This window comes from Peromyscus leucopus, chromosome 5 (assembly GCF_004664715.2).
Source record: "Peromyscus leucopus breed LL Stock chromosome 5, UCI_PerLeu_2.1, whole genome shotgun sequence".
Taxonomy (NCBI): Eukaryota; Metazoa; Chordata; class Mammalia; order Rodentia; family Cricetidae; genus Peromyscus; species Peromyscus leucopus.
The window spans coordinates 128,799,301-128,825,302 of NC_051067.1; the positions used below are offsets into that span (position 1 = coordinate 128,799,301).

Below are 26,002 nucleotides of genomic sequence, written 5' to 3' on the forward strand. Positions count from 1 at the left end.
TGTGGCATGTCTCCTACAGACTCCTGTGTTCGGACCCCACCTGGGGGCACTGCTGTGGAGTTTATGGAACTTTGCAGACTTGTGGTTTAGCTGGCAGAGGTGGGCTGCTGTGTGTGTGTGGAGGTGGGTGGTGGCCTTTGAAGCTTATTATCTACTTTAAGCTCTGGCTTTAGCTCTCTGCTTGTCTGCCATCGTGTGAAGAAGCAGTAGCCACAGGCTCCCACTACCGCAAACAGGCGGTGTACTGCCATGCCTTCCCCATCACAGAGGACTGAAGTCCCCTGAAACTTGGGGCCAAAACAGACCTTTACTTGGGCTGTTTCTACCAGGCACTTTGACACAGAGGTGAGAAAGGAAATTAATTGCCCCATGTATATGTGCAACCCCATCCAGTGTCTCTTTACTGTCTCCCAGCCATTCTGCGAAGGGCTTCCAGGCTGACAACAGCTTAGAAGGCTGAATACCGAGCTTAGGATTTTAGGGACACCTGCAGTGATCAGAAGGAGGGGTGTGTCGTGAGCTGACTGAACAATAAGATCTCACACCACACAACAAGTGACTCATGAAAGCGGTGCTGTCGGCAAACCCAGCGTTGGAAGCTTCTCGAAAGCCTCAAGGGCATCCATGAAGAGGAGGCTTTCTTTCCTCATTTTTTAAAGAATCATTAGAGAGATGAGCACGAAAGGCCCCCACTTGGACCTGCAGGAGAAACCTTTCTTGGAAGACATGGCTTCACATCATCAGGATGCTGCCTGTCTCTTTAAAGGATGCTTGGGGGTAGATAGAACCCTGCTCCTCACTGCAGCAGCTCTCTGCAGACTAGGAGTGAGCTTGGGGAGGAGCAAGATGGGCCAGGACTCAGTCTCATCCCTCACAGAAGGTTTCTCTGCCTATTGTCTCTGTTCTCTCTCTCTCTCTCTCTCTCTCTCTCTCTCTCTCTCTCTCTCTCTCTCTCAGCCATTATCCCAACCAAAAAGCTGATTATTCAAATGACAGTCCTTAAATGCTCCTTCAGTTAGAGAAAACACCAAAGTTCCTACTCTGGTTCCTTCTGAAATCATTGGTATTCTAATCAATAGTTCAAAAGGATCCAAAGAGGGAGGCCCAGGTGGTAGAATGGTTGTCGGGCATTTGTGAAGCTCTGGGTTCCGGCCCCAACACTGTACAGAATGGATGTGGTGGTCCACACCTACAATACCAGCATTCAAGTGGAGGATACAGGAAGATCATGAGCACCAGGTTGTGCTGGTTAGTTTTTGTCAATTTGACACAAGCCTACACACATCTGGGAAAGGGGTGTATCACTTGAGGAATTGTCTTTATCAGATTGGCCTGTGGGCACGTCTATAGAAAATTTTCTTGATTAACGGCTGATATAGGAGGGTCCAGCCCACTGTGAGCAGTGCCATCCCTCAGCAGGGAGACCTAGACTGGAGCAAGTCAGCAGGCAGCATTCCTCTGTGGTTTCTGCTTCAGTTCCTGCCTATGGCTTTCTTTGATGATAGGCTGTAAGAGGTAAGATTAAATAAACCCATTCTCCCCAGGTTGCTTTTGATCAGTGTTTTATCACAGCAATAGAGAAACTGGAATGGAAATTAGTATCAGGAGTGGGGTTTTGCTGTGATGGACCTCATCATTGGCTTTTGTGTCTTGGGATATTATATAGGAGGAAGGTGGATGATTTTGGAGCTTTGGTCTGGACAGACATTGAATGCTCAGAGCTTAATGACCTATTGTGGGAACTTGAAAGATAATTCTGAGAGAAATGTAGTTAAATGGAAGCTGGGCTTGTGAAGTGTCAGAGGGAAATTGAGAGTCTCTACACAACCCTGTCAGAGCCATTAATATGATATTTTGAATAAAAATTTGTGGTTTCTGGTTATCTGGTGCTGAAGAATCAGCTGCGGTTAACAAGAGACCAGCACCAATGAAGTGAAACCTTTGCTTTATTGGTACAATTAATGCTGGTCAGCTGGGTCTGAAGAATCAGTTGTGGTTAATAAGGGAGTAGTTATTATTGAGGTAAAATCTGAAAAGAATTTGCTTAGAGTCAGCATACAGAAGCTACAGTGGTCTAGTAAGGGCCAGGAATGAATCTCAAGCTGGAAGCTGAACTTGGCAATATGTAAGAGTCATCTCCCATTTGGTATTGGTTTTGAAGACATAAGGGAGTTATGAAGAGCAGCAAAGTCTTGGCACTATGAGAGGCCACTAATGAAGGTGTAGCCTCAGTTACAGAAGAGACTCTAGAATTAAAGGGTTTATAGAGAGAAGCTAAGTCTTGGCACCCCCCGAAAAGGAGGAGGGTCACTAGATCCACCCTTGAGGTTCTAGCTACCACTTCTTCCTATCTCGGCTGCATGTGGACTTGTCAAGTGTTGGTATACATAGGAGAAGATTCAGTGGGAGCTGTGGACTCTGCAGGGCTATAGCTGTCTGTGAGTTAGAAGTACTGTAGATGGGGTTTTCCAGTGATGTAACTGCCTGTGTGTCTCCCATGCTCCCATAAATAAGCCCAATAAGCTCTTTGGCTCATCAAGCTGGCCTTCGATGGGATCCTGTCTTTGGGCTGTCTGTACCTTCTGTCCTTTCTGGTGAAAAGGCATTTCTCTAAGCCTCCTCAGGAAAAGTCGGGTAACATGAGACACATCCTTTCCATCATTAAAAATGAAGAAAACAATCAAGGAACTTGCCTTGGTGAACACAATGGACACCATGAAGAAATCCAGGAGGAAACTCTCAGAAATGTCTTTGTAGTCAAAGTGGAAAAAGATGACTGTGAACCCCAAGTTAGCAAACTGGTGAACTGGGTTACAGAATGACGTCCTCAGTAGCTTCATGCCTGCAGTGATCATCAGAAAAATGTCCCAGCTGCAGGGAAAAAAAGAGGATGGGTCAATGACATCATGCGATGTGTTATGCAATCTCTTGCAGGCTCACAAGGCCAGTGTGGAGATCCCACACTGACCACATCTGCAGACAGAGAACAGAACTTCAGAAAACAGGGGTAATCATCTCAATTCTTAGGGGGAAAGCTTAAATGAAGACTTGGTCTGAACTGACTCCTTGGCACATGTTTCTTGCCACTGAAGACACTTTATGTCCGTCCTGGTTAGTCTTAACTGTCAACCTGACACAGCCTGGAGTCATCTGAGAAGAGAATATGAAGCGTGGTTCAGCTTGGCCTGGGGGCATGTCTGTAGGGGATTGTCTTCACTGTTAATTGATGTGGGGGGAGGCAAGCTCATCATGGGCAGCACTAGGCAGGTGGCCCATGGCTGGAGAAGTAAGCTCGTTAAGCATGAGCCTGGGAGAGAGCCTGCAAGCAGCACTCCTCCAATGGTTTCTGCTCCAAGCTCTGTCAGGATACAGTTCAAGAATGGAGTTGTACAATGGGGATTCTGAGTGCCTTTGAGAAAACTTCAGGAAAACACGATAAGAGCCTGTGACCTCAGTTTGTTCAAAAGCATGGAATTGTTCTCAGAATGTGTTTTCATGCTTCTCCCAGGTAGAGCAGATAAGAATGAGTTTACTTCAGCTGTTGTTATTCATATGACTCCATGAAAAAATGTTTTTGCCATGTGTGGCTTCTTATGATTGTACGCTTCACTCAGATGACTCTTCTCAACCTTTAGAGTATAAATTGTCTGATGCTCTGAATAAAGTCAGCTATTGCAGGAGACTTTAGTCTGCCTTATTTTTAGGCCACCAACTAGAGCAGTAAACAAAACTCCTATTTCAGTGCCTGCCCGGACTTCCCTCAGTGATAGACCTGGAAGTGTAAGCCCATAAGTCTTCTCCTCCTCTGGGCTGCTTTTGGTCAGAGTGTTTTATCACAGCAACAGAAAGGACAGTAGGGCACTGTTCATCAAAAACTGTGGTCATGAGTCCTTGTTCTTAGCAGTCGCAGAGTACCTTCAGGGTTGATCTGAGGTCATGGATGCCATGTGAGAGCATGCCACGGAAAACTTGTAGACAGTCAGAAAGCAGTGTGCTGTCCCAGCTAGGGTCTGCTCCAAGTGACCCTTGTCAAGACAAGAGTAAAACTGAAACAATGGTACGGCAAGGGCCAACATTATGTTCCATTGTTGATAAAGCCATTTTCACTTCTACAGCTTTCCTCCAGTGTCTCTCATGTGTCACTCTAGTGACTACAGGCTTTCTGGTCTCCTTTAAAAGTCAATTTCCTAAATTTTCTCTGTCACGGCATCAGTGGAGCAGCTGATCAAGGCAGATCCACTAAAAACCTTCCCTTCTAGGATATTGCTTTCCTGCACCTCCTCCCACCGTAACAATGTATTCGGCCAGTGCTTCTCACCTTCTGTCAGAATGACAGATCTGCAAATTACCAAGTGGATTTCCATTTGTAAATTCAGAATTAATTTTTGTCTATGAAACTAATGATTTAATCTTACATGGCTCGGGCTTTGCAAGAACACAGACACCTTGATGAGGCACCGCTTGATAAATGCAGGAAGTGGTGACAGGGTCTCTTTCCCCCTCCCCAAAGCATGATACTTGCTAAACGAAAATTATATGAAGCAATTTGCGAAGCTTGAAGCACAGCAGTGAGGACTCCTGGCTTTCCGATTCACGCTGAGCACCTGTCGGCTGAGGAGCGCCCTCAACTGCTCTTCTGCAGGGAGATGTTCAGACCCCCCGATGTTCACTCTTGGCGCCACTGTGGGCGGATCAAACTTCGTTTGTGTCCCTGTCACACCACGGTAACTGTCTGCTCTAAGTGGATTTGAGTGCAAAACTGCCCTGGTTCCTTTCATGAGGCCAGTATACAAGGCGTGGGACATTGGCTTTTGTAGTTTCTCTAGAGAAAACCCACTTGGTCCTGAAAACGTAATCCCGATTAGTATGAGAATAGACTGCCATCCACTTACTGGGTGCCAAGTCTCCTGTAGTTGCTTATTGAGAAGGCATCAAGAGTGAGAGCGTTCAGGACGATGGCCGGGTATAAGAGATACTTTTCAAAACACTGAAGCCACACATAGAGTCTCTCGAACCACATTAAATGAGCAACATCTGAAAGAAATACAAAATCCACTCTGAGACTCTTCCCACGGGCAAATGGCAAGCGCTGTCCCCTTTCAAGGGCTGTGGTGGGCTCCCGGGACCAGGCACGGTGTGCCAGGTCCCCTTCTGGGCTGATGCTCTCAGCTCCGATTCTGCCCAGCCCACAGGTGATAACGCACAGGTCAACATCCGTGTTTTCAAGACAGTTGACGTCTTTGGAAATGATTTATGGACAAGGAAACGCAGTCCTAGGTCACCAGGTCGCCACCCTCCCTTTCTTTTAGTTCTCACAGTATTTTACTTCCTCAGTCCCTAAATCCTTTCTCCCTACAGTTGATTCTCTTCAAGTAAGACTTATAAATGCCAAACCTCTCTTTATGCTTTGAATCAGATAAGGACAATGATCTTTATCTAGAGGAAGGTAAAGAATAACAAAGAAAAACAAAAGATATGCCAGACTCCACTAAAACAGGGAAAAGTCAGAGAGAATCAAGTTCAGAAAGGATGGTGGACACAGAGGTAGGAACGTCCCCTCCCTTCCCTTCCTCTCCCCTCCCTCCCACTCCCTTCCTTCCCCTCTCCTCCCCTCCCTTCCATTTCCTTTCCTCTCCTTCACTGGTTGCATCTCTTGAAAGATCAGTTGCTTAGGTGTCTTTCTGCAGAAAATTAATTTTTTTCTCTGATTTCTCCATTTATAAGAAATCAACAGTGTCAGATTGAGGCCATCACATCAAAAGCAATTCATTCAGCCTGTTTCAGAAAATATGTTAGAGTTCTACCAACATTTGTCATCAATTCAGAGAAACATGACAACCTTTAAAAGTAAAGGGACAGACATCCAAGCCATGTCACCCACAGTGCGTCAGCGGAAATGGTGGGTGCCAAGGCTGGGAGAGCCGGGAGCCATCTGGCCGGGGGGAGGGGTGTGCATGGCAGATTTTCAAAATCTTGTCATGTTTGCTTTTAGAAGATGTTATTTTTCAGTGTGTGGCAACAAGAGTGATTTGACAAGAGTGATTCGAGATGGGGAGCAGAGAAGGGGGGAAATCTTTCTGTCATGGTGACAGGACCTTACTGCAGAACGTGATAAGAAAGGCAGGATGTTCGCGGGCTTCAGTTACTCACCCAAGAAACAGAAAGCAGCCAATTTCAATGAAAACATAACGCGCAGTTGGCTCCCGAACTCACCTCCTGTGAGTTACCAAAAATGTCAGAGTGGAATGACTCGTTCAGTGAGCCAGCAAGCATCGGAGCGATGTGTGAGCATGCCTGTCGGTGTGTGCTTGTCTGTGTCTCTCTGTGCATGTCTGTGTGTTTATCTGTTTGTGCCTATCTGTGTATGTGTGTGTCTCTGTTTGCATGTGTTTGTTGTGTCTGAGTGTGTCTACGTGTCTGCTTATGTGGCTGTTTCTGTGTTGTCCATGAGTCTACGCATGCGTCTGCGTGTAAGTGTGAGACCACAGACCCACTGCCATTCTGAGCCATGTGCTTGTGATATCAGAGCTTCAGGAGACTTGGGCATTAGTGCTTACTATGGTTTGGATGTGAAATTTCCCATTAGGCTCACGGGTTTGTACACTTGGTCCCCAGCTGATGGTGACATTCTAGGGGGCTGTGGGACCCTTTGAGTGTGGTAGCTAAGGAGAAGCCACCACTGCCCTGAAGGTGATACCCACTCCAGGCTGGCCAGAGCTGTTTTCTATGGTTTGAGCTGCAGTGATATCATGACCCTGATGCCAGCTCCTGTCCCCACAGAGCATCCGAGCTGCTCTAGCCCCCCCCTCCCCCGCCCCCATTCTCCCCACCACAGTGGACTACAATCCTTTGAACCCATGAGCTCAAGTGAATTGCCCCTAACAACAACAAAAAAATTGGTTTTGCTACGTATTTGGTCACAGAGAGGAGAAAAGCAGCTACCAAGGGGCCTTCCTATTGCCTGACTCTGTGAGAGGGGGCTTTATGAAGCACATACCCCAAAAGGTCAGGCCATACAGTCAAGGATGTGGATGGCTGGTGCCTGGATCCTCAAGACATGCCGACCCTGTCACCAGGCAGAAGCTGAACAGTGACAGCATGAAGGAGCTCTCTCTCACTTATGTAGGAACAAAATTAACCTAAGAACCAGATCCAAACTCATTCACCCTGTGAATGTTTCCAGAAAAAGAGGTGCGCCCTGTTAAACATCCCATATTTTCTGACTGAATGACTGATGGTTTAAACTTCTCGGGATTGTGGAGAGCCAGAATGCCACATGTCCAGAGCCAAATTATCTTGGGTTGTCTTTAGCCATTTGTTGCCAATCTCTGGTTTGACCCTACATCCTTATGACCATTAGGTAAAATCCCTTTTCATGGCTCAGTGGGAAAAGCACATGATGTGCAAGTGTGAAAACGGAAGTTTGGATCCGTGAACCAGCATTAGAAGCCAGCCAGGCAAGGCAGCCAGCCACAGGAGGTAGAGACAGGATCCCCCAGGGCAAGCTGGCTAGCTAGTCTAATTGCTCAGTAAGCCTTGGGTTCAACTGAGAGACCCTGCCTCAATAATGAGATGGAAAATGATCCAGAAAGACACCTGGTGTCAACTTCGGGTCTCCACATGCATCAACATCCACAAGTGCTCACACCCGTGAGCATGCAGCCGCCTACACACATGGCACACACACAGAAGGAGCATACAAATGACACCTTGTGTTCACCAACCCAAGGCTCGAGAACACCAACAGGCAGCAGCTGAGACCTATGGCTGAGATGGTTCACCTCACTATGACCTGATGTTTCCGTCAATGTAGTTTAAAGGGCCTTGATTTACAACTTCCTTAGCTTTTACTGTAAAATCTTCATGAAAATGTTACCACACTCGAATATGGAATTCGGGGTAACCTAAGTCTGTGTTCTTGGACCATGCTCACCCATATTTGGCTCCAGAGTAAGATCTCTTCTCTCTTTGAGGTGAGAGTTGGTGGGTTTTTGTTAGTTCGTTTTTCTTACTCTGCAGCTCTGGCTGGCCTAAAACTCACTATGTAGATTAGGCTGACCTTGAACTCACAGAGATCAGTTTGCCTCAGCCTCCTGAGTGCTGAGATGAAAGGTCTGAGCCCCCAAGTTTCACTGACAACTGAGTTTATGAACCTTAGGCATACACACAAACACACAGAACGGGGGGGGGGGGGGAGGAAAGAAGAAGGGGGAGAGAGGATGGAGGAAGCAGGGGGGGAGGGGAGGACTGAGGGAGATGGTGACTGAGACGGAGTGAGAATCCAGGCTGAACCATACAATTCAGCTCTCTTTGACACTAGACTGCTAGAGGGGACGTGAACTTGACAGTGGCTGACATGGGATGCCTGCCACTGAAAGGTTCTGAATCTCTCAGTGAGGAAGCCCAGAGGAGAGGGCACAGGAGCATCCGTGTGTCCCACACCAGCAGGAGCAGGCTGGACGGTAAGGGGAAACATTTCAACACCGTGGAACAGCTGAGTGGAAGTGGATCTAAGACCCCCCAGCCCCCAAGCTGTGAGGTCAGGGTCTGTTTACTCAGCTACGGATGGAAAATTAATTTCATCTTAATTCTTGCCTGTTTCAGAGTCCTCCAATCTCAGTAATGTATTCTAATGAGATGCTCTGAGCTCTGGGCCGATGGATCTCACAGTGAATGTTTGCAGTTGGGGGCAGAAACGGGCACATGGGATGGCGACCGATAATACAGAAGGATGCTTAGACAAAAGCCCAGGCCCAGGATTCTGAAGTTTCGACTTAATCCTTTTTTGTGAGGCAACCAGGGAAAGCTAATAAAAAGCAAACCTTGCAATTGCAATAACATGATGAACGTGTGTCTTCAGTCCCCAAATTGTCTCTGTAGTCCTACACAGTACAGTTAAAAAGAAAAGCTGTGTGATCATATTTTATAACTGCCTCTCCAGAACGTCCTCAATATGCAAAGAGACCATAAAAACACATTACCAGAGAATTGTTCTTTCTCTTTCCCTTGGAATATGAGGCCCCCGAGCACAAAATGCAAAATAATGATGCCATTTACAAGTTTATAGACGACTCGCTGCAGTTCATGGCTTTAAATTTTCTTAAAGGGTTTGCAGGTTGTGTTTTATTTAGGTGCTTATGGGACTATGATGGTCTTAGCAATAATTAAAAATTAATCAGGAATCCTCAGGATGCTCTCAAGCTTTAGGAAACCAATCTATTCAGATCAGAATCAGGACAGAAGCTGAAAGGATTGTGGCTTTCAGCTCGGGGCACTGAGGGGGTCACCTCTGAGGAATCTATCACACAGTAACCCTACTGAGTGGCATGAACATAGTTGGAGAATTGACACTCCTGGCATGGGCAATCTGTCACCTACAGGTATTGAGCCTGCTTGGGGCCCTTGACTCTGCTTGAGATAATCTCAAAGTTCACGACCTTTCTTTTCTCCGTAACCTCATTCTAGTCCAGGGCTTCTGGCATCTCAACCCATGCCTGGAGGACTCTTCCTCTGCTCCGAGTTCTGCCTGACTTTCTCTTCAGGCCTGTTTAATGTTTCTTCCCAGTGGTCCCTTCCCTTCCCCTCAAATCTGAATGAGGACTCCTGCTCCTTTCTTGATTGAGGACAGCCATAGCTGTATCCCATGGTATTTTTGTGTTCTTCTGTGATGGTCACCCAGAGATAGGGAGGACATATAACCATTCACTGACTGACTAAGGATGCAACTTAAGAGGTAACCTGATAGCTCAAAGTGGGGGTCCCTTGAGTGGAACCCCCTGCCTGGTGGGGTCAGGATAGAATCCCGGCCGAAGCACCCTACTTCCTCAGCTGGTTTGACTCTTGCCCCGGCACTCTGCCCTGTCCTTGGCACATGCCGGGCTCTTTATATTTTTGACTGAGCTGATCAATACAGTCAAGTTTCACACCACGGTAACCTTTCAAACAAGCACCAGGCAGGAAGAGCAGTAGGAGGGAATGACAGGTTCAAGTTCACTGTTTTCAAAAAAGGTGTATGATTTTTAAATATGCATGTATATGTGTGTGGGTGTTTGCGTGTGAGTACAGGTACACTCAGAGGCCAGAAAAGGGTGTCAGATCCCTGGAGCTGGAGTTACAAGCAGTTGTGAGCCAATTGACTCAGGTGGTAGCAGTATGCACTCTTAACTAATGATCCGTCTCTCCAGCTCTAGGTTCACAGTTTTTGAGGAATGAAAAATGTCCATTATTTCTCTGGTGGTGCCTCCTACTAGGGTCATGCTTAGAAAATGTTTTTCTTCTCTCCCTCAACCAGTAAAATATAACTCATCAATACCATGTTGTGGGGTGTTGTGCTGTCTGGTTTTTATGTCTAGACACAAGATAGAGACCCTCAGTTGAGGAAATACCTCCATAAGATCTGGCTGTAGGCAGACCTATAGGGCATTTTCTCAATTAGTGATTGATGGGGGAGGACCCAGCCTATTATATATAGGTGGTGTTACTCCTGGGCTGGTGGTCCTGCTGCAATAAGAAAGCAGACTGAGCAAGCCATGTGGAGCAGTCCAGTAAGTAGCACTCCTCCATGGTCCCTGCATCAGCCTCTGCCCCCTAAAACCTTTCCTCCCTAGGTTGAGTTTCTCCAGGCCCTCTCTCGTTAGAGTAGAGATAACTGGATCCCACAGCTTTCATGCCCACTCAGTGACAACTTACTGCTGTCACCTCGGCCACTCAGCTCTTGTGGCGCCTGACACAGGGAGATCAGTGTCCCAACCAAGACAAGAGGCCAGTCAGACAAGGGGAGTGAATTGCCTCTTTTGTAAGATAATAGATAAGCAAATCAGATATGCCAAGGCACAGAACCAATACGGTAGCTTTGTTTGGAAGAATTATGGTCATTCCACAGGCTGTCCAAAGAGGAGGAAGTGATTTTTTTCTTGGAAGGAGGAATCAGAGATGGGAGGGGCCAAGCTGACAGGCAGCTGCCGCTCTTCATTACAGCTTGTTCTATTTGATTTCTAACACTCCCAGTCACTTTGACATAAGTGAAAAAGATACATGAGAGAAGGCAGCTTCTCACTGAGCTACGTCTGTCACATGCAGAAGCCAGGGAGTCTGCGGCAGAGACCGGCTTCACTACAGTGCAAGGTAGACATCATTGCAGAACTACAAATCTGGGGCGTGTTACTGAATCATTAATAGTACATTTTTAAATTTTGATATTTAAATGAGATCCTCAATTGGTGTGTTGTGTAATTTACATAATCCTTATTCATTTATTCTAATGCATCCAAAAATTAGAGTGTAAACATTCCACAACCAGCATGCTCTCCCGTGGGTCCTTTCATCCGCCCTCCACTTCCAGAGGTTTCCCTGCACACACCAGTCCACAGGGACCTTCCCTTCCTTCTGTGAATTTACAAAGCAATAGGCAGTGTATCTGTTCACTCAACCAACATTTACTGAACAGTATCCACGTACCAGATTCAACATGCAGTTCCTTAATCTCATGCATTTTCTAGTTTATCTGAATTTGTTAATCTAGTTTATGCAACAGTCATCATCAACATGGCAGGACCCGGAATCGCCTGGGACACAAGCCTCCGGGCACAGCCATGAGGGATTATCCAAAGTCAGTTAATGGAGGTGAGAAAATTTACTTTAATTATGGATAACACCATTCCATGATCTGGGGCCTGGGGGTGGGGGGAATAAAGAGAAGAGGAGAGCGAGCTGAGCACAGCATTCGCCTCTCTCTGCTTCCTGACTGTGGATGCCGTGTGAACGGCCGCCTCAAGCTCACACCTTCCCTGTTAGGTGAACTGCTTCTTCAAACTGTGAACCCAGACCAACCCTTCCTTCTGTACCCTTTGTTGGTGTTTTTGCCTCAGCAAGAAGGAAAACAGCCAACCCACTGACAAGTGTCCTTGTTGGGTCTGTCTATTGTCACCTAAAACCCTGAGAGGAGGGAAACTCAACCGAGGCATGGTCTCCAGCAGATTGGCCCGTGGGGCCCTTTTTTTGACTGATGATCCATGCGGGAAGGCAGCCCTTGGTGGTCTGTGTCATCCCTAGGCAGGTAGTCCTGGGTGTTACAAGAAAGCAGGCTGAGCAAGCCGGTGAGCGGCTGTCCTCCATGGGTTCTGCTTCAGCTCCTGCCCTGACTTCCCAAGGTGATGGAGTGGGACCGGAGAGTCGTGAGATGAAATAAACCCATTCCTTCCCAAGATGCTTTTGGTCCTGGCATTCACCACAGCCACAGAAAGCAAACCAGGACTATTCTCTACAAGCCACCCCATCTATGAAATGGACCATTAGAAAGGGACCGCTCCAGTCTTCTTCCCAATTGACGTCTTTGTCCGATGGCCATGATTTGCATTCAAGGAGCACATGAGATTGCTGACTCTTTGGCCAGGCTTTGCTTTGGGGAGGAGCCATGGGAACTGGAGCCTGAGTTCCATCCTTCATTCTCCACTGAAGCTACAGGTTTTGGACACATTTCTTCACTCACTACCCACAATTCTCCTCTCGTACGGCTCACAATCTTGGCAGCTTCAGGTCCCCGCCCAGAGCCATCCCCTGCCACAGGCTGTCTCTGCTGGACAGTGCCACCAGCACCCACTGTCTCCCCATTCCTTCATCTCATTACTTTTTCATTTTTCTCTTGGCACCTTAGGCCACTGAAGCTGTTAAATCTAGAACCTTCCTCGAGTCCTTCGATGCCTTCACCCACCTGGTGTCTGAAAGGCACAATTGAATACTTGGTAATACCAAGAGGTCACAGTAGCCTGAGTGACTGTGTAGACCCAGCAGTGCTAGGCAATTTCAATGGCTTAAAATTGACTGGGAATTCATTTTAAATGTCTGAAAACAGGAACAAGTCAGTCTCTCTTCCATCTGTTCATGCATGGAGTGAGAAATTGCAGAGCAAAAGGGAACTCACCAAGGTATATCAAGAATTCCTATCTAGACAAAAAAAATACATTTTTTAAATTTATTTTTATTTAGAGGCAACAAGGATCTTGTTGCCCAGGCTATCCTCAAACTTACTATATAGCCGAGGATGGCCTTGAACTTCTGATCCTTCTACATCTACCTTCAAATGGTGGGATTTCAGGCATGTGCCGCCACACCCAATTTATTTGGTGCTAGAGATTAAACCTAGACCTTTCTTGCATGCTTAGCAAGGATTCTACCAAGTAAGCCACACCCCCAGCTTCCAGAAGAAATGTTTCTTATCTGAAGCTCTGAAGCTGCTGCTTACACCAAGCTGTTTCTCTCGTGGGAACTGCTAGGTCAACCCATGTAGACAAAGCTGCTCTCTACACACAGCCAGTTCATGGAAACTCAGTAATCCAGAGCCTGATAGTCAATGGTTGAGCATGAAGTAATGCTCTCTTTAGTGGCCAGTCAATTAAACCAAAATTATAACCTTCAAGCATGAACAACGGAAGTTAATTTTCCTATGAAATCAGTAAGCGGTGACTACTTTAACAGAACACGCACCTAATTTGACAGACTTCCTTTCTTATCCTACCAGACCAGGCTGGTTTGGGCAACACCTTGATTCTGAAGCATAGACTTTCTCTTTTATTATTGTGGGCAAACATGCAGTGAACCCTGTGTCCTTTGAAGCGTGTGACACTGTGGCGTTGAGCACACTCACGGAGCTGTGCACACGGGCCACGAGAAGGGTGCCCACCACATCATTGTCCCTCGCAAGACGGGGACACTGACCTCTTGCTTCCCGTTGCTGGCACTCCTTGCTCTTGAGCACAGGGTGTGAAACCCACATCCAGGGGTGGTGCTTTCGGAGCTGAGGGAGCAGGTGGTGGGTGATGAGCCCCACTGTGCCTGCCAGGGCAAAGAGCACGATGCTGAGAAAGGGCTGCAAAGGAGGAAGAGATCAGGTCAATGGACACTCCTTCCTTTCCTTGCTGATTTTGATTTGTGTTTGTTTGGTTTGGTGTGTGTGTGTGTGTGTGTGTGTGTGTGTGTGTGTGTGTGTGTGCATGTTATGTGCATGCAAGTGTACATATACATGTATGAATGAGGAGGTCAGAGGATAGTCTTGGATGTCATTCATTAGGTACCATTCATCCTGTTTTTTGAGACAGTCTCTCACTGGTCTGGAATTCACTACGCAGTCTAGCTGCCTGGCAAGGCATGCCAGGCAAGCACTCTGAGCTATGTCCCCAGCCCTCTTCCCATCTCCTGGGAATATCCATGTGCTGAGAATTCTGCCACCTGGAAGGCATCCCCAAATGTCTTTCTAGAAGAGCTAAAGAACACAGATCATAGAATGCCCCGGGAAGATGTGGCTGTGTGTGTCTAACGTTTGTGAAGAGGCAGCAACATTCTGTAAGAACTGTGAGGCAGACTCCCATGTGGCCCTTTTTTGTGCTTGTTCTCAGTAAAAATGTCCAAATGGTCCTGTCACTGTGGCTTCTGTCTCATCGCAGACACAGCAACTTTTCTCTCTACTGATGGAGGTCTGGTGTCTGTTCCCAGCCCATCACACTAACAACTGTCCTTGAGTACAAGCTGCTCCATCACTCTTAGGGACAAAATACCTCCCCCGGGGTGACATAAGGGCGGGGGTGGCCCAACTTTCCTCTTGGACATAGTTCTCAGTGTGCGTGCTCCTTAACCCTCTCTCCTGGCTCCTCTGTCCCTCTGCCCTCATTCCATAGACCTCCACCAAGAGAACAGCAAGGGAGGCCAGAGCCTTGGGGACACCTACCCGTAAGGACAGGAAGACAGTGCTGGCACTGACTGCAAAGGACAGGACAGCAGCTGCTGAGCAGACGACAAGATCTGATCGCAGGACATCCTTCTGGAAAGAGAAGGTTGGCGGGGAGGTCAGCTCTGTGTGGCTTCCTCAGCAGCCCTCACCAGGTGAGCTGGGGGCAGGACACCAACACTCTACATGCTGCTCTTCCATATGTGAGACCCATCCCCCAGAAGCGTCGTTCACTAGCTTGCTCACTGGCTTCCACTGTGGACATCTCAGGAAGAGTGAGGCACGTGTGGTGCTTGTGGATTAGCATACATACACTACCATGTGGGCAGGTTAGTTTGCATTTTTCTTCTCTTAGGGGAAGGGCAAACATGAGCACAGGTTGTTTTCATTCTTTTCCCAAGTTGGAAGGCATGTTAGAGCAATACTGTAATTAATTAATTGAGATAGGCTCTCCTATTCCAGGCTGGATTTGGACTTGCTCTATAGCTGAGGATGACCTTGAACTTGTCTCTACCCTTCACATTCTGTGATTACAGTCATGCACCACCATACCTGGTTTACATAGTGCCAGGGAATGGACCCAGGACTTTGTGTGTGCTAGGCAAGCACTCTACCCACCGTGCCTCAGGCCAGCTGGCACTATGGTTCTTGTCAGATGTGAATGTCCCTTCTGGGAAACACAAATCATTTTATAGCCTTTCTCTACTTACAAACTTCTCTCTCCACCCATTTCCTTTTCTTACACTAAGTTTGACACAGCATTGTTGAGGTATAATTTATGTATTCAAAATGTAAAGCCTGATGATATTTTAAGGCTTATTCATTTTTATTCTGCGGGTATGAGTGTTTTGCCTGCATGTATGCATACCTGGTGCCTGTGGAGGCCAGGAGACAACATTGGATCCCCTGGGACTGGAGTTATGGACAGTTGTGATCTGCCATTCGGGTACTGGGAATTGAACCTGGATCCTCTTTTAGAGCAATGAGTACTCTTAATCACTAAGGCATCTCTCCAGTCTCAGCATGATGAGTTTTGACACATACCTACCTCCAAAAGACCATCACCATTGATTGTTTAATTTAATGACTAAAGTGTAAATTAACATATTGACTGGCTCTGGGGGTTCCTTTCTGGCGTTTGCTCACTCTGTCCCCCTCTTCACACTATCTTCGTAGGATTACTGATCTGCTCCATATTTACAGTCTGATCTCATTTTCATAGTGTTATATAAATGGAATCACATAATGGGTGCTTTTATTTTTTTGATCTGGCTTCTTTAGTTCTGTCTTAGTCACTGTTCTGTAACTGTGAGGAGACACCATGACCAAGGTGACTCTTACAACGGAAGCATTTCATTGGGGGCTGGCTTACAGTGTTAAAGGGCTAGTCCATGATCATCATGCCAGGAAGCAGCAGGCATGGTGCAGGAGCAGTAACTAAGGGATTTGCATCCTTATCCACAGGCAGCAGGCAGAAAGAGGCATGGGCTTTTGAAACCACAAAGCCTACCCCAAGTGACACACATACTTCAGCAATGTCCTGCTTCCTAATCCTTTCCAAATGGTCCATCAACTGGGAATTTAGCATGCAAATATATAAGCCTATGGGGGTCATTTTTATTAAACCACCACATATAGTATGATTATTCTGATGTTTGTCCCCGGTTATTGTCTATTAGGCTCATTCCTCTTTGTTGCTGAGAAGTATTCTTTTGCAGGATATACCAGAGTGTGTTATTCACATGTGGATAGGCCTTTGAGCATGTTCCCAGTTTTGACTGTTTTAAATAAAACTGCTGTGGATATTCATGATATACCTCTAGGAATGTGCATTCTTTTTTTTTTTTTTTTCTTGTCTAAACATCTGGGGGTAAACAGCTGGCTTATATGGAACACTGAGGCTTAACTTCTTTGTTGTTGTTGTTTTTTTTCAGGACAGGGTTTGTCTGTGTAGTTTTGGTGCCTGTCCTGGGTCTTGCTTTGTAGACCAGACTGGCCTTGAACTCAGAGATCCACCTGGCTCTACCTCCCGAGTGCTGGGATTAAAGGTGTTTGCCACCACCGCCTGGCTAAGTGAGGGCCTTTCCTACAGCCCATGTGTTTGAAATGGTTTTGCAGATCCATGAAGATGAGGATCTCTCTTGCAGCTAAAATCAACAAGGAAGGGGATGGGTGTTCCTGCCTTTTCTGGACAGTGAGGACAATTAAACGGATCTCTTATACTTGATTCTGGCCCTAACTGTGTGGACCTCAGTGTTCCCTGATGGTAGGTGGCCTTTCACTGGACACCTTACCTTGCAGCTCCAGAACTGATTTCGTTCCACTGTGTGAGAGCTGAAGACCAAGGGTCAAATTCTCCCAGATGCCCTTGAACAAAGAGCACTTTGCCCTGCTTACTTTAATCCCCTACTTGTCCAAATTCACCTTTATTCTTCTTTTAGGCTTCTTGTTTGTTTGTTTTTGTTTTTTTCTTAATAAGAATGGGGACGTATTTGATTCAGATTGTTTCACTTTAATCAGCAAGTTTGTCTTGCTGATTTATCTGCCCCAGTGCCAGGTGGCAGATTTCCTCTCTGCCCCCTCTCCCTCCTGTCTTCCTAAAACTATAATCCCTTTGTGACACACCCTGGTGTCTATTGAAGGATTCGCAGGTAAAAATCCTTCTTTCTCCCACTGCTGAACGCCACACGTCAGATAATCGATTCTGGATTGTGACACTGAATTTTCACACAATGTATTCTCACGACTGACGGCCCCCTTTCTGCCTTCCTCAGATGTGCTAATCCCACTCTGATCTTGGAAGGGTCTCCCCCTCTCTTTTTCCTCGTGATTCAGCCTTTTTATAGACTCTTAAATCTCAAAGCACTAAATTCCCCTTTCTCATCCATCTCTTTCAAGTCTTTCTTCCACGACGAGCTGCTATTTTTTTTTCCTAAATAAACCTTGCAATCATTTGCCAGTGCTGTGAATTTGATTCCATTGGGAATGTTTTGAACTGGATTAAGCACAAAAAAATATTTTAAAAGGCTTTGCAGTTTATAAACCTCAGTCTTCCACCGCAAGTCGGGGGGCGGTCTCGCCATGGCTGTAGTGGGAGCCTCATTTCCATTTGAACAGGCTGCCCCACATCCTTTCTGTGTCATATCTTGGTGCAGTCAGCCCCATTATCACTTCGTGGTTCCGCACCACTGTGAGCTGGGGTGAGCTCTGGTTTTGCTCTTGAAGGTTATTTGGGGCTTGTTGATGTGCTCTTGTCCACATTTTCTTTCCTGTGCTGGCATCTGTGGGTCCTTCTAGCAATCACACTTGACTTTAATAAGATTTTCTGTACGTGCTCTTTATAAAAGGCCCCTTAGCTACATTTTTCCCCATTTCAGGCTTTATACCAGGACATCCAGGGGTGATAATTTCCCCCATTTTAATGGTAAATTCATGAATGTTTAACCAAGAGATACATTTGTTCTTGGTGTATTAAGCATTTAAAATTTATTATCGGCTGTGGCCTGTAGGAGGGGGGGATGTGCGTGTGCGTGTGCGTGCATGTGTGCGTGCGTGCGTGCGTGCGTGCGTGCGTGCGTGCGTGTGTGTATAGAAGCTAGACATCAACCTCAGGTGTTATTCTTCATCAGCCATCCATCCTGTTTTTGACACAGAGTCACTCACTGGTCTGGAGTTTGCCAAGTGAGTTACACTGGCTGTCTAGCAAGTCCCAGGGACCGGCCTGTCTCCATCTCCCCAATGTGTGCATGGGGTTGGGGGTGTTTACAAATGCACAGCATCACACCCAGCTTCTATATGTGGGTTCTGGGGATCAAACTCAGGTTCTCATGCTTGTACCTCCCCAGCTGAGCTACCTCCCCAGCCCTACTGTGGCATTTCTGGTAGGACCCTGGGCTTCTTTCCTGAAGAGCGGTGTAAGAAGCTATCCTAACACTGTACAGCCTAAAGATCTAGACAGAGAGGGAACCAGAAAAATCTAGACCCTACAATGAATGGTTTACAAGAAGTTGCCTGAATTTTATACACAAGAATAAGGGGTTTTAAAAAAAAGTATTGGTTCATATTAATTGAATATAATGAAAATATCAACTCTAAACTTGACTAGGAGTTTTGAGAATGATGAACATAGGAGGAGGGTGGGGCAAAACCCAGAAGGGCTATGTGCACAAGGCACATGGAAAAAGAATGTCGCAAACCACGAGGAATAAGTTCCAATCTTCATTACTCATTGAGTAAATTTGGGGGGTGACTCTGTGTGCATGACCCATCCCATCTTGCTCCTGCAGAAACAAGCCCACAGGCATCTCCTTTTTCTATCAGTGTTTCTCCATGTACAGTCTTTGAAAACCTGGACAGAATAACCTAGTAGTTATTCTGGCCAAAATGAGTCAAAACAGGGAGCGAGGGCCTGTGCAAACGCCACTATCTAATGAAGTTCCTCGGTGCTTCTCCCACAAGCCAAAGTTAAAAGAGGTACTCAGACCGAGGGGAAAAAGGAGCAGAGACCTGGAGAAACCCAATCAGGCAGGATTTTTAACTTGCAGCAAAGTTTAGATAACCAGCCTGGGAAAATGGATGTGATAACCCCCTGAAAATATTATGATTAGGCAGGGATTCCTCAGAAAGACAAGCACAAACATCTTATTACATCACCTAACACATCACAGCTTCCAATGGACAAAGCTCATACAAGAGCATGAAACTGGGGGCCTGTGGGAGAGCCCAGAGGGTACAGGTGTCCTCCAGGCAAACACAATGACAGGAGTTCAAGTCTAGAACCCATACAAAGGTGGAACAATAGAACCAACTCCAAAAGCTTGTTCTCTGACCTCCACAGGCACATGTGGCAAATGCACCCTTTCTCCTCGCCCCAATAATAAATGTATAAATGATTTTCTTAAAAGGTCATGAAAAGCAAAGAAAGCGACAAGTAACTTGTCGCATCTAACTGCACTGATGACGTGCTATCAGCGTCCATTGGGCAAATTTATCATCATATTACTCTGTGATTCCTAGCTTGCTCCTACTGTAATAAATGAGATAATAGAGACACATCACCCTTAGTCATAACATTAAGGAGGACCTCAGGAACATAGACTCTCTTAGATATCTACGAGGGGTGGGGGATAAGTCCTGTCCCAAGACCCCTGGTCCAACATTCACAGGAAGGCTCTATGTGGTACTCGAAAGGCCGGTGTCTTCCTTCGTGTTTAGCGCTTAGCTCCAGACTCCAGCAGTGTCTTCTCTGTTGTTAAATGCCTCACACTGATATGCGTTCTTGGATGCTGTCCTGCTTTGCCCTTTGTCACTGTGACAAAACACTCTGACCAGAGACACCTGGGGCAGGGCTGTTTAACTGGCTTACACTTCCAGGTCACTGTCTATCACTGAGGGAAGTCAAGGCAGGAACCCAAATCAAAGCAGAAGCCATTGAGGAACACTGCGTGCTGGCTCATGTAGAGAGTGGAGGAAGCTCTGAGTAACCATGTCAATGGCCATGTCATGGGCCAGTTGACCCATGACAAATTATAAAAGACTTCCTGGGGAGTCTTTATTATCAGTGTTTATGAATGACTGATCCATGTGTACAAATGCTAGCAACCACGGCTTCCTTCATCCTGAAGTTTACAGGCTGAGACATCTCATCTACAGAGACCTCCTCCCGGAGACTACCTCCCCGCTCCCCTGTGATAAACACATTGAGGCTCCAGGTTGCTGTGCCCCCACCTGATTCCAAGTTCCCTGCCTGTGTGTGCATGTGTCCTTCCTTCATCCCCTCACTGTCCCTACTGACAGAACCAGAGCTGAGCTGACATGCCGAGGTCTTACCACTGAATCCTTCATCCTCTGAGGGAGAGGGTCTGTGGCTGACTCTTCCAGGTTCTGATGCAAACATGTAGGAAGCAATCTGCACTGAATGAAGGACCTAAGAGAAGAAAGACACATAGGGTTTCATCCTTTAAAATATGTGTCTCAGGCCCACAAGGGGAAAAACCAAGTTCATTACAAAATCACAGTAGAAAGGAGACACTCAGGAGACCCTGAGGATGTTTTCATTTTAAATTCATTTATTATTATGATGGTGATGATGATGATGATGATGATGATGATGATGTGTGCATGGTGGTGGGCACATGTGTGAGGGTCAGAGGACATCTCTGTGGAATCATTTCTCTCCTTCTACCATTTTATGGGCTCTGGGAATCAAAGGCAGGCTGTCCAATCCCATTTCCCAGCTGAGCTATGTCCCTGACCCATGTTTCCATTGTTAAATTTCACCCTGACATAAGTGGCCAGGCATTTTAAGGGTATCAGTACTCTAACCACCAGCATCTGGGGATCTCCTGTTTCCTCCCACCCTCTGGGCTGCATCCTCACCTGTAGTACCAGCAGAAGGCAACCATCCAGGCACATAGCTGACATGAAATATCACACAAATCATGTTTAACTTTCCCACATCTCCCCATTTTTTTTGTGCCTTTCAACCTAATGCATCTAACAGCCTAAGACTTCAGTATCTCTGACTCCCAAGTGAGTTATCTTAAGTCAAAGGTTATGTAAGTTTGGTCAAATTACAGGACATGCTATTATCAATGTCTGATACACACTGTGACATTGTTCAGAGGATTTCCAGTCCCCAGAAACAGATCTATACTTCAAGTGACCAGAGATTACAATAGACATCATTTAAGGCCTTGACACAAACCTCATTTTAAAGTTCAAAGATGCTGGTTGTACAAGAAAAAACAAAATAAACCCAAAGCATCCTTTCAAGGACGTGGGTCTGCTCTCCACAGGGGACCTCCACAGCAAGACAGCAGTGGGGGCTCTGTGAATGTAGCTTTTCCTATGGCACTCCCAAACAAGTCCACCCAGCTACCCGTGAGCCTCCCTGCAAATGCACAGTTCAAAGGCAGAGGCTGGCTGGAAGTTTGTCCTTGAGTTTCGATCATTTCAGGTCAGCCCTGCATTTCTCCGCCCCAATCCAATGCACAACCAGCTTGCTTAAGCAAGTGTCAAAAAGCAGAGGGCACCAAATGGCCATCTCCACTTTGGTGAGCCAACAGGGCTTTGGGAAAGAGGGAATCATGGGAAGTGGGGAGATAGAGTAGTCAATAAAGTGCTTGTCACATCTGAGTTCAATCTTCAGAACTCATGTAAAAATCCTGGGGTCGGTGTCACACATTTATAATTCCAGTGCCGGGGAGGCAGAGACAGGGGGATCTCTGGGGTCTGCTGGCCAGCCTAGCCTAATGGGCAAGCTCCAGGCCTGTGAGAGACTCTTCAAAAGGAAATGGTGAACCATCCCAGAGGGATGGCACCTGAGGTGGATCTCTGACCTCTATACTCGCACACATGTGGACACACATTTACACACACACACACACACACACACACACACACACACACACGACAGTTACTCACAGGAGCACTGATGGATCACTGCTCTGCCGACTCAGATGGTAAGACAGAGCAACCAGCAGGCCGCAGAAAGCTGAGAACAGGGCTGGGATGTGCTGTGTGCTCCATGGTTCCTGCAGAAAGACAGCAGACTGCTTGAGAACTGCGGTGACTGGCCTCCATCCCCCAGCGGCCTTCCTAGCCGAGTGAGTGACCCACTGGGCTTTGTCAAGCATCAGGTACTGAACACGGGGTGTGTGATGTGCTGCCGCCTGTGTGAGCAGGGGTGTGGCGCTGGGGCATTCCAGCAGCTACAGTGCCGATAGCCACTGCAGGATGATGTCCTCCAAGCAAAACTGTCACCGCCACCTTTTTTTGTTTGGTTGGTTTTGGTTTCTGAGACAGGGTCTCATGAAGTCCAGGGTGGCCTCAAACTCACTGTGTAGCTGAACGTACAGTTCTCCTACTTTAACTTTCTGAGGGCTGGCATTCCAGGCATGCATCACCACACTTGGTATTGTGAAGGGATGAGGTTGGAAGCTGGGGCCTTACACATACTGGGCAAACACTCCACCAGCTCAGCTACGTTCCCAAGAGCCATTGACATCTTAGTCAGAGCAATTATGACTACCTGCAAGAATTCAAGACCTCCCAACAAGGGAGAACCCACTAGAGTTCCCTTATAGGAGAGAGTGAGGAGGGTCATGGACCCTCACCTAAGATTCAGCCACACATTCCTATACCATTCTCCAGCTATATGGAAGGAATGCTCGAGAAGCAGTTATGGAGAAAACATCACCCATGCCAGGGTAGGGATTTTCTGTGAAGTGGTTGTTTTTTTGGGGGTCTTTCGTGCTCCTGTGAGCAATCCCTCTCCCAGACCTTGTAAGTAACCCAAATAAAGTCTTTGGTTCATCAAACTAGACTTGGGCAGACTTATTTCTTGTTGTTAGTGCCCTATCTGTAGTGAATAGACATTTGTCCGAATCTCCTCAGGACAAGTTAATGCTGCACTAGGCAACAGGGATTTCTTTAGCCTCATTGTAATCCTACAGTGTTGGCTGCTCATGTGCCCTGTTTATACCATGTTTCTCGATTTCACCAAGAAGCCATGTCTGACCATGATCTCAGATGCTGTGTACCTCAGAAGAGCCCATCATTAAGTGATGTGTGGCCAAATATCCACATTTATGGCTATTTGGTTAACACTTGCTTTACCCCTGGCCAGGTTCATCAACAGTAGGCATCCTCTGTCTCACCCCAGCTATTCTCACTACCTTGTTCAAGGCCCTGCCTTGAAAATCATTTAATAAGGCCAGGTGGCAGTGGTGCACACCTTTAATTCCAGCATTCAGGAGGCAGAGACAGGCAGATCTCTGAGTTCAAGGCTAGCCTGGTCTACAGAGTGAGTTCCAGGACAGCCAGAGCTACACAGAGAAATCCTGTCTTGAAAATAAAACAAAAACAAAAGAAAGAAAAGGACTGAATAAGCATGAAGAGAATCAACGCAGTGACTCTAAGCAACAGACCTGCCCCCCCCCGCCCCACCTCCCCACCTTATGATTCAGACCTGAGAGTAGCAGGAGAGTGGGGGTTAGTTAGTTGCTGGTTAGTTTCAACTGTCAACTTGACAGAACCTAGAATCACCTGAGAAGAGAGTCTTACTAATGAATTATCTAGATCAGACTGATAAGTGGGCCTGTCTGTACGGAATCGTCTTGATTGTTAGTTGGTGTAAGAAGACCTACCCCACCTTGGGCAGCACCACCCCCTAGGCTGGAGGCCCTGACCTGTATAAGAGCAAAGAAAGCTAGCTGAGGAGTAACAACCAAGCAAAGATGGGCACGCTTATTCTCTCTGCTCTTGACTAGGGCTGTGGCACTCTAAGTTCCTGCCTTGATCTCCCCACAAGAATGGACTGTAACCTGACTTGTCAGCCAATGAGCCCTTTATTCCCTAAGCTGCTTTTGGTGAGTGCATTTTCTCACAGCAACAGAAATGACACTAAGAGAGATGGTCTGATCTATGTATACACAAGAACAGAGATGGCTGGCCTTCAGTGGTGCAGACAATGGTTGGAAGCCTGGACTGTGACTTAAACTGAAAAAAAAAAAAAACAAAAAAAACCCCACCAACATACTGTGCTGATGGCTCCCCATAAGTGAGAAAGCCTGGGTGAGCTTGTCCAAGAAGACTCACCTGTGGGGTTGTTAGAATCCTATTGAAGAACCGTGTGTAAAACATCACTCAACGGCTTATACAAAACACACAGCCACACGGCAGATGCCAGCTGTTCCTGGCTGCTTCCTAACTATAGGGAAGGATGAAGGAATGTGCTCAAATCACACTCTTGAAAAGTCATGCTGGGCAGTGGGCATTGTACCAGGCTTCTCTTGGAACAAGAAATCAGAAGGAAGAATTAGCGTGTGTGCAAATGTCTTGTTCCTCCACTCTACAGTGCAGAACAAAGAGGAAAAGGGGCAGGAACTCCATCAGATGGGACCCTGCTGGGAAGGGGATGCTATTTGCCCAAGCGTCACCGTCTACAGCAGGAGGCTGACAGGTGATTCTCTTGGGTCATTGTAGCACCTGCACTAAGGGTAAGTCTTTCCTTGAAGCAGAGACAACAGCTTCCAGGATGATGACAAGACAGAATGAATGGCAGGCGGCTACAGGGGTGGAACATGGGAGGAACATTTCCTTCAAGTACATAAGAGCAAAGTAATCCTCGATATGATCCCACTGTTTTACTCCTGTGCATATAGCCAAGGAAACTCCATACCCTCCCGTAGAGATATCTGTACCCCGTGTTTATGGCTACTTTGATTACTAGCTACAGCAAGGAATCGGAGCCAATCTAGTTATCTATCAACAGATGAATAGACGGGACAATTTAGAAAAATATATAGATCAGCTGTAAAACGAATATTAGCAAAGTGATCCAGAATGGTGTAGTGCAAAAGGGTGAGGTAGGCAAGGCGAGGCCCAAGCTCTGAAGCAAGGAAAGGAGGAGGACAGAGGGATCGGGAAGTGAAAGACAATACGTTGAAATGTAAGCAGATGAGATATCCTTTATCCACCCAAGGCAAGGCCACCACCCAGACCTCAGGGAGGCAGGCACACTGGTGTAAGGACAAGCACACACAGGCAGGCTGGGGCAGACATTCACCTCTGACCTCAAGGTTATATTTACATAAGATTACACAAATGTGGCATTTTGTCAGAAATGATTATCTATTGGATTATGTCACTGTTTGCTCTGGGTGCCCAGATAGTCAGTGCCAGCCTCTTTTAGCTGACTCGTACTGGGTGTCTATTATCAGCGCCATGTTGTCTTTGCTCAGCCCTTCAGGCAGCATCTAGGCATCCTCACTCCAGGTGTGGGCTTGCACATCTTAAAGCCTAGTCTCAGACACCACTGAATTCCTCCCTAGGAAAAGCCCAGCTTCCCAGCTCCTACAGACAGTGAAAGGTAGACTGCAGGTCTCCTGGGGCTCCCTCCTGGAGGACTCTTCCCTCCACACGTATGTAACTTGATGTGTGATTTCAGTGGTGGTAGATGTGTGTGCATGCACAAGCATTGATGCATGTGCACATGTTCACACACACACACACTCACACACATATACACCAATTCTCAAGAAAGCAAGGAAAGGAAGGCTGCTTGGCCACCAACATGAACTGCTCCTTCGTGTGCAGAGAGCCAATATTTCCCAGATCTATTCAGGATCTATCATTGGAGAGTTGTAAGGGGTCTCCCAGCTGAGCTGATCTTAGCCCCCCTCCCCCACCCCAGCTGCTGATCGGGTAAGAAGACAGGAAGAATGGAAGATGCCAGCACATGGTAAGAGGGTCATCATCAGTCCACTCTGCCTCCAGCCC

The 26,002-nt window shown here is 46.8% G+C and overlaps 1 protein-coding gene across 1 annotated transcript in view; it reads right to left on the bottom strand.

The window, feature by feature from the left end:
- Positions 1-26,002, bottom strand: part of Pcnx2 (pecanex 2) — a 154,992-nt gene that overhangs the window by 58,813 nt on the left and 70,177 nt on the right. The window contains exons 16-21 of the mRNA XM_028889810.1: positions 22,145-22,254; positions 20,549-20,645; positions 14,720-14,812; positions 13,714-13,864; positions 4,893-5,034; positions 2,694-2,871 (exon numbers count right to left, since the gene is read on the bottom strand). Coding sequence (XP_028745643.1) covers positions 2,694-2,871; positions 4,893-5,034; positions 13,714-13,864; positions 14,720-14,812; positions 20,549-20,645; positions 22,145-22,254 — 771 coding nt within the window. The remainder of the gene's footprint in view (positions 1-2,693; positions 2,872-4,892; positions 5,035-13,713; positions 13,865-14,719; positions 14,813-20,548; positions 20,646-22,144; positions 22,255-26,002) is intronic.